Source organism: Otolemur garnettii, unplaced genomic scaffold, assembly GCF_000181295.1.
Source record: "Otolemur garnettii isolate 467f Iridium unplaced genomic scaffold, OtoGar3 scaffold00032, whole genome shotgun sequence".
Lineage (NCBI taxonomy): Eukaryota > Metazoa > Chordata > Mammalia > Primates > Galagidae > Otolemur > Otolemur garnettii.
In genome coordinates this window covers 1,586,587-1,595,240 of record NW_003852427.1, presented here as the reverse complement: position 1 = coordinate 1,595,240, position 8,654 = coordinate 1,586,587, and the positions used below count along the sequence as shown (strand labels likewise).

Sequence of the window (8,654 nt, the reverse complement as noted above, 5' to 3'; positions counted from 1 at the left end):
CCAGGGGGATAGCTTGAGGCCCTGTCTCAAAAAAATTTTTTTTTTAATTTAAAAAGTATTTTTAGAGACAGGATCTCACTCTAACCCAGGCTGGAGTGCAGGGGCACAATCATAGTTCATTGCAGCGCTGAACTCCGGGGCTCAAGTAATCCTCCTGTCTCAGTCTCCTAAGTAGCTGGGACTACCAGTGTATGCCACCATTCCCAGTTTATTTCTAGTCTTTTATAGCAATAAGGTCTCAGAATCTCACTATGTTGCCCAGGATGGTCTCGAATTCCTGGGCTCAAGCAATCTTCCTGCCTCAGCCTCCCAAAGTGCTGGGGTGCCTGGCCTCCTGGCTGGTTTTAACCAAGGAATTGTGTCCTTGCTCTCGCTGTGCCTTCATACCTAGCTTTCCCTTTCCTTCTACCCTGTTCTTAGGCCCAGCCACAAGGCAACTCTTCAGGCGGTCTGTCCCAGCCTGGCCACACACCTGGTTGATCTTGCCCTCATTCATCATGATGCGGACACATAGCAGGAAGGCAAACATCAGCTTGTGCTTCTCAAAGAGGCTGCGGCAGACATTGCTATAGAGGCTGTAGGTCAGGTAGCGATTGATGTTGGAAATCCGCTTCTTGAGGTTGTCTATGGGGCAGAGAGGTGATGGTAGAGAGGGGGGAGAGGCGAGAAGGCAGATTCCCAGGGTTTAGCCCAGCCTAGCCTTTTCTCAGCAGCCATAAGGGCAGCCTGGGCCTCCCTTGGGGTCAGCTGGTGTTCTCAGTGAAGGGGCTCTGAGAACGGGCGCATGTCTGTTCTTATGGATTATGAGTCTGATGTGAGAGTGTGTGCAAGTAAATGCAGGTGTGAGTTTATATGTGTATAGCCTGCAGTGGAAATGTGTCCACATGGGTCAAGTCTGTGTCAGAATGGGACCCTCATGTGCACCAGCACCAGCACTACCTGCCCTCTCTGAGTTAGCGATCCCTGAGAGGAAGATGTTGAGGAACCACTCGAGGGAGTACTGGTACATGGGGTCCACATTGGCCAGGTCAGACACACAGAAGAAGAGGATCTGGGTACGGACAGCCACAGGTATGTACTCCATGCGCGTGAGGTCAATGTCCTTCTCTGTCTGTTCTGCAATCCTGACCTTGGTCTGGGGGTGTGGTGGGAGGAGAGTCAGGTCCAAGTAGGCTGGCAAAGAGCAGAGATGGATAGGGTCAGGGGCAGGCCCAGGGCAGGTGGGGTGTGTAGGCATTTGCTGACCTGAATCTCAGCTGCCTTCATCTTGGAAGCTTCCAGAACCTTGATGAGCTCCATGTCATCCACAGGGTTGCCCTCAGAGGAGCTGAGACGGTACAGGATCTGATCTTCAATGTCCTTCAGCTCCTGACGCATTTTGGCATTACTGATAATCAACTGGTTCTTGGCTTCCTCCAGGTCAGGTCGCTCCTCAGCCACTACCTGGCCCAGTAGCTGGTCCTCTAGGCCACTGCCAGGGGTGAAGGACATCATATCTGTAATACTTGGTGGGCCTTGGAGGGCCAGCCTCAAGCTGCTCACGTTTCTATCTGTGCTCCTGGGGCTCTAAGAGGCTCTAAGGCCTAGCCTCCATCTCAGGCTGAAGACTAGTGCACACTCTGCCTTGAAAGTGGCCAGTTCTCAATGAGACTTCAGATGGCTGCCTGGAATCCTAGCAGGGGCCAGCCAGTTGGATGTGTGATCTGCTGGGATCTTCAGGCAGGAGGGAATTGTGGGTGACCCATAGGATTAAGGCTTACAGGCATTTTCCCCCAGTGGTTACTGGAATGGGGGCCTTGGCATGGAGCAGACCTCTGGAATGTGAGCTCTATATGGGTGGCCGGTGAAAGTCATAGAGCCTGGGCTTATGCAAGCAGGGTAGGAAGCAGGGCTTAGGTGCAGGGAGCCAGAATGTGCCCAGCTCAAGGCTCTGGGACAGCTCTAGGGGTGGGGGCATAAGGGCTAAGCTGGAGAGGAAGTGTGCTTGGAGAAGCCAGAGCTGTCACCATCTAGGGAGGCTGGAGACCCTAACTAGGAATCCAGATGAGCTGGAGGTAGGGATTCTTAGGTGGAAATGGTGGCAGGTGAGGGGAACTGGGAGAAGGGCTAGAAAGGCCTGGAGTGTCAGAGTGTCTGGGAGGAAACAGGAAGAGGCTTTGAGTTGGAGAAAGTCCCACTGGGTTCTGATCTGGTGTTGGCAGAGGAACAGCTGGGAAGGTAGAGGCAGAGCTGATGCTTGGGAGTACCAAGGGGTTGGGGCTTACCTGGGTGACAGGGTGAAGTTGATGAGGGTGAGTTTGGTGGCAATCTCGGGTGTATAGTGTGGGTTAGGGAGCTTGGTGGTGATGTACATCTTGAAGTCCTCATGGTAGGGGATCACTGTGTCCCCCAGCTTCAGCACTGTATTCCCTTGCTGCTTATATGTCTGTGGTGGAGAGGACGGGCAGACACTGGGGCCTGAGCCTCCCCAGTAGGGGAGGGAAGGGTGCTGTCCTCCTACTATCCAGTCCTCTAGTCCCCTAGTCCCAAAGAATTACCTGCTTAAGCAGCACAGGCTCCAAGGCTGGGTCCAGCTCCTCACCCACATTCTCCAGAAGACATGGCTTGCCAAAGCGGATGGCATTCTCCATGCTGCGCAGGAAGTCACGGTCACTGAGCTTGAACACATCCAGCCCATTATCCTTCTCCTACGGGAGAGGGGGAAGGTGAGGATCAGAGGGGCTGAGAATTAGCCTAGCTGGAGTTGGGAGATACTCTGAGTGGTCTCACCATATTCTTGATCCATTTGTTGGCCTGGCTCTGAGGGTCAATGAAGTGGGTCCAGCGCTGGGAAAATTGGTGGATGACCCCATTCTCCACTGACAGTGTGTCATTGGGGAGGCCAGCGATCTGTGGAGGGCCAGGCACAGGATCAGGCCAGGACTTCCATGTGAGCAGGGCCACCTGGGGCTTCAGCTACTCCTAACCTTGTGCTCTGTCTGTGGACTCCCTTCTCTTTATTGCACCCCCTTGGAGGTGGGGATATAGGTGACAATGTGGGCAAGGTGTCAGCCTTCAGTATCCTTTGCCTCTCCTGATCTTGGTGCCCTCCTTTTTGGGGCTTTTCTGTCCTCTTCCCTACTGAGTCCTCATTTAGTGGGACCATCTTCATGCAGCCCATACCCCATTGGCCTTCCTGGCCTTGGCCCACACTTGGCCTTTGCCTATAGCCTCTTTGGTCTTTCCCTTTGCCAACACTCCCTGTCCTTCATATGTAACTGCTTTTAGAAAACTATTCTTTTTTTTCTTTATTTTTATGACCAGTCTCACTTTGTCACCCTCAGTAGAATGCCCTGGTGTCATAGCTCACAGCAACCTCAAACTCTTGGGCTCAAGTGATTCTTTTGCCTCAGCCTCCTGAGTAGCTGGGACTATAGGTGCTTGCCACACACCTGGCTAATTTTAGAGATGGGGTCTCACTCTTGCTAAGGCTGGTCTCGAACCTGTGAGCTCAGGCAACCTACCCTCCTCAGCCTCCCAGAGTGCTAGGATTACAAGGAAATTTTCTTAACCCTCACTCTGGATACTGCTCGCCAACCCCCACCCCACACCCCTAAAAGCACCCCCCTTAAACCCTTGCCCCACATTTAGCTAGTACCCATGCCACATTCAGCCCAGCTCTCTTCTCATCTCCTCTCTACCACCCTCTTGCTGAGCCCAGACGGGTTCAGGCCATGGAAAGGAGAATGGAAGGGAGGCAGGAGGCTCCTAGGCCAGCCTGGACTATGCCACAGGCCCTATCTGGTCACTCCTGCCCCTGGGGTGGTCACCTGCCACGAGCGGATCTTCACAGGGTTCCCCAGTGTGCCAATTAAGGAGGGCTCAGAGGTATGTGGAACATTGTGGATTGTGAGTTGCTTGACCCAGTTATCATAGAGCACTATGCGATACTGGCCCTGGGGAGAGGCAAGATTCAGAGTCATCCCACCTTGACACCCGTGGAACACTCCCCATTTCCCACTACCCCATAGCACTCAGCATTTGCATACAGAGGTCAGAGCTCAAATGTGGAGCCAGATGCCTGCATTCTAGTCCTACTTTGGGTGATTTCCCTGGCCTTCACATATCTCAGCCCCCTATCTGTGACACAGGATTGATACTATCAAAGACCACCTATAAGGGTGGCTGTGAGGATTAAACAGAAAACATGGGTGGAGTGTTTAAAACAGTGTCCAGCACATGGCAAGTGTGAGCTCCCAGTAGGTGGGTTTCTGGCTTTTTGCTGTAGGCCCAGGGCCTCACAGTCCCCGGCCCTGAGAGGTGCCTGGTGAGTGCCTGCTAGACCACTAAATGAGGGAAGAGTTGCCTACAAACCCCTCATGGAGGAAAGGGCCTCTTTGGGTAGAACTGGGGGTTTCCTACCGTGAAGGGGCCCAGGTAGGCCACAAAGCCGGCAGCTACCAACACGTCTCCGGAGATGTTGTTGAGCATGTGCTCCAGGTTCTCCACTGTCTCCTGCCAGCGCAACTTCTCGTCCGCTAGCCCATTGATGAGCTGCAGAGGTGGTTCTGGAGGCTCGTCTGGGGGGTTTGGGGCTGGCCTTGCCTACTATAGCCCCTGGGGTTGCCAGGGTGGAGTTGTAGACAGCCACCCTAGGGCCCACCCACACCTCAGGCCCTTCAACCTGGCTGGGATGGGCATGACCATGAGTCTTGCTGGAGGAGGGGTACACACCTTGTCAGCACGGCCCACCCGCTGCTCACACTGCTCACACTTCATCTCCAAATCCTCCTTCTTAGCAATGCATTCACGGTACTTGGCCTGCATGGTGGCAATGCCATCTTCTACCTCTCGAAGGCTTTGCTTTGCCTCCTCTAGGATCCGTTGTGTCACCTCTAGGTCATCCTGGGCTTCTCGTAGGGCTTGCTGCAGAGGACAGAAGGCATGGAGTAGCTCACCCATACCCTGGGGAGGGAGCCTTCCCCTACCAGCTCTACTCAGCCCTCACTCGCTTAGGCTCCACAGCCTTGGCCACGAAGTGGTACTTGTGCATGGCGCGAACCCATTGGCAGATGGAGGTGCAGGCCTTGGACACCTTGGCAATGGCAGCTGGCTGGAACTCTTCATTGTCGATATAGGGCTGGATGGCTTTGATCACTGCCTCCCCAATGTTGTCCTGGGAGGGGAACACACTGGGCCTCAGGAGGCTGCTTCTCAAGGGAGGCAGGGGAGGAGCTCTGCTGGGAAGTGGGCCCTGCTGTGGGACAACTTTATCCTGCTTTATTTGGTACTCCATGCCCTGCACAGGCCTCTGTATAGATGGACTTCTCCTTAACGAACAGCATAGCCCAGAAAGGTTGCCCAGGAAAGGTACTTCTCTGTCCCCAGAATATTAGATGTAATGATTAGAGAGCTCTTGGAAAACTATGGCAGATTCACGATCAAATAATGTACAAGGTCCCATTTAAAAACTCATCTACAGGCCAGATGCAGTGGCACATGCCTGTAATCCTAGCACTCTGGGAGGCTGAGGCAGGTGGATTGCCTGAGCTCACAGATTTGAGACCAGCCTGAGCAAGAGCGAGACCCTGTGTCTAAACATAGCCAGGCGCTGTAGTGGGTGCCTGTAATCCCAGTTACTTGGGAGGCTGAGGCAAGAGGATAGCTTGATCCCAGGAGTTTGAAGTTGCTGTGGGCTATGACGCCATAGCACTCTACTGAGGGTGACAAAGTGAGACTCTGTCTCAAAAATAAAAATTAAAAATTAAAAATAAAAACTCATCTAAATACAAGAACTACTGAAAAATACAGCGTCAGCAGACATTGGAGATGCATGAGTTGTTCTGATGTCCAATCAGGTTCATGTTCAAGGGTAATATTCCCTACCCTGAGAGCCTATCCCACCCTCTAGGGCTCTTGCCCCACCTAGGGAGAGCATAATGGGCCCAAGATTTGCACTGAGTTTTTTTGTTTGTTTTTCTGTTCTTTTTTTAAGACAGAGTCTCATTGTCTCCCTGGGTAGAATGCCATGGCATCAGCATAACTCACAGCAACCTCAAACTCCTGAGCTCAAGTGATCTTTCTTGCCTGAGCCTCCCAAGTAGTTGGGACTATAATGCCTGACTAGTTTTTCTATTTTTAGTAGCGACGGGGTCTCAGTCTTGCTCAGGCTGGTTTTGAATTCCTGTGCTCAAGCAATCCATCTACCTCAGCCTCCCAGAGTGCTAGGATTACATGTGTGAGCCAAGCTGTTAGAGGGCCCTAAGTTCTGGTCATGAGCACTTCTGTCTTGGGTGCTTTTCTCAGAGGGGCCTGATTAGGCCTAAGGGGCCTCTGGTTTCTAGTCCGATGGAAGAGGAGGAGGAGGGATGGGGACACCAACAGGGTATCTGGCTGCTACTGGGATAGGTGTGGGAAGTGCCCAAGGTCCAGATACACATGCTGGTAGGGAGTGGCCTGGGTGGGACAGGCAGCTAGCTGCAGAGGGGCCCTCCAAAGGGACTATGGACTCTAGGTTGACCTAACCTGGCACAGCCCCTGAGAGATCACACACCCAGAGACATAACAGCTCCAAATAGCAGACAGACAGAGAAACCCAGAGACAAAGAAACTTCAGATAATGAGGCCAAGGGAGAGAGGTGATGACCGAGCAGATGGGCTGCAGGGAGGAAAGGGCATGGAAAAGAATTTCCAGCTGTGGAGCCTTGAAGTGACTGTGGGTGACATCCTGCAGAGATGCCCAGGTCCCAATTTCCTCAACAGCCATCTGTTGGTGGGTCTGTCACCACATCAGACTGAGAGCTCCTTGAGGCCAGGCTCTGTTCCCAGTCAGCTGTGGACTGACTCTGCAGGCAGAGAGACCAATCAGAGACCATGGCACATGTAGACACTGTAGTGTGATAGGTTCCTCTCCAGTTCTACTGCTCTGCTGGGTCCTATCCTCACTCACTGGTTGGCCCAAGTGCCTGGCATGCTCACCTTGTCAAACTTGAAGAGGCCCTCAAGGAAGCGACCTGGATCCTGCAGCAGCCCCTTGCCTGGCTCCCAGTAATCATCCACCTTGGAACCTGGCTTCTCTCCAGGTACCTTCTTGGGCTTGATGCCCTTCATGATGCACACAGCTTCTATGACCAGCTTCACGCCTGGGGGTGGCCTCTGCATGGCACGTACCTGTGGGCCAAACCACGGGGGGGAAGGTCTATAACGTGTGGGTACTCTTAGGCAGGGACCCTACCTAAAAGTTTGGTCCCACCAGCCAATTCCCCACCACTACAGGACGAACGGCATACCCAGAAGCCCTTCGAGGTCAGGCTTAGCCTGTGGCTCTTCCTGCTCCCTAGGTACCCATAATCCTGTCTGAGTTCTGGGGGCTGGCACAAGGAGGGCAGGACAGGTATCTGGGCTCCAGCCCAAGTTGTACCCTTTCTTCTTGGTGTGTGGCCACCATGGGGTGTGCAGAGGAAGTGCCTAGGGACTTGAACTCAAGAGGACAGCAGAGAGGGATATGAGAGAGAGTGCCAGGAGACACCCAGCTGCCCACCTCAGTCACATCATTCTTGTTGAGGTTGCGCAGGCTGGCCAGGGCTGCATCCAGTGCTGGCAGTGCCTCGTCCAGATCCTTCTGGGCATCATCGGCAATAGCTTGTGCCTTCCTGGCTTTTTCATTGGCCTTGATCTCTTCTGCCTGCACTGAATTCCGTGTCTCCTCAGCGATGACCGTATCTGCCTAGGGTTGGGAGCCAGGGAGAGCCCAGATGGTGGCCAGTGGCAAGCCCAAGCATACCCACCTCCCTCCCTGTGCTCCTCTCTGCATCTCAGTCTCCTTAGATGGGAGGAAATGAGCATTGGGATGCCCTGTTCTTTGACAGCCCTCCATCCATGACAAGCCATAGTGATCTGGGAATACCAGAAGTCCCATCCATGTCCTGAGTGCTCACCATGGGCCTGGCATGGGGCTCAGGGCTTTACAAGTGAGCATAAGTGTCCCACAGGGCAGGGCACCTTTGTGCAAGACAGAGAAAGGCCCTCCTCCCACCTTTCTTCCATCTTCTTTCCATCTGCTGGAAAATTTTGCAATACACTGACTTTGCAGAGCAGGACACTTAACTACTTCTGCCAGAAAGCTGACATAATGACTATACAAATCTGTTATGTCTGCAGTGAGGCCTCATGCTGTGCAGTGCCTGGCATAGTTCTGACTAAACATTCCTAGAATGAATAAATGACTACTGAATGAGGAAACTGAGCACACAGGGGCTTAACCATGTGTGGCAGTCAGAAAGCTAGGGATCATATGATTATTTGGAGCTACTGAGCATCCTCAGACGGGGTCAAGCCTCTGGGAGGGGAGCTGGGAGCACCCCCAACCTTGATCTGATCCATGGTGAGCGTAGTGTCCTTGGCTGCTTCTTCCAGCAGGGGGCGCATAATCTCCAGATCCTCCTGCATCTTGGCCACATCCTCAGAAGTGCTCAGCAACTGGGGGTTGGGGAACAGAGAGGAAAACAGGTGTGACAGGGACAGAGTGAGTGGGCCTACTGGACTGGCCTAATTCATAAGAGTGGGAGGAAACTTCAGTGGCCCCCAAGTTGCCCAGTGGATCCCCAAGAATATGTGGGGTGTCCTGCTTTAGCTTGGCTATTGAATGGCAACTTTTACTCTTTTTTTTTTTTTTT

General features: G+C 53.1%; 1 protein-coding gene across 1 annotated transcript in view; it reads right to left on the bottom strand.

The window, feature by feature from the left end:
* DNAH1 (dynein axonemal heavy chain 1) overlaps positions 1-8,654 on the bottom strand; it is an 86,726-nt gene that overhangs the window by 6,786 nt on the left and 71,286 nt on the right. Inside the window, exons 53-65 of the mRNA XM_023513042.1 lie at positions 8,347-8,457; positions 7,520-7,705; positions 6,958-7,149; positions 4,988-5,155; positions 4,714-4,905; positions 4,402-4,533; positions 3,810-3,935; positions 2,770-2,889; positions 2,538-2,687; positions 2,265-2,425; positions 1,246-1,471; positions 940-1,135; positions 473-624 (exon numbers count right to left, since the gene is read on the bottom strand). Of these exons, the coding sequence (XP_023368810.1) occupies positions 473-624; positions 940-1,135; positions 1,246-1,471; positions 2,265-2,425; positions 2,538-2,687; positions 2,770-2,889; positions 3,810-3,935; positions 4,402-4,533; positions 4,714-4,905; positions 4,988-5,155; positions 6,958-7,149; positions 7,520-7,705; positions 8,347-8,457 (2,112 nt within the window). The remainder of the gene's footprint in view (positions 1-472; positions 625-939; positions 1,136-1,245; positions 1,472-2,264; positions 2,426-2,537; positions 2,688-2,769; positions 2,890-3,809; positions 3,936-4,401; positions 4,534-4,713; positions 4,906-4,987; positions 5,156-6,957; positions 7,150-7,519; positions 7,706-8,346; positions 8,458-8,654) is intronic.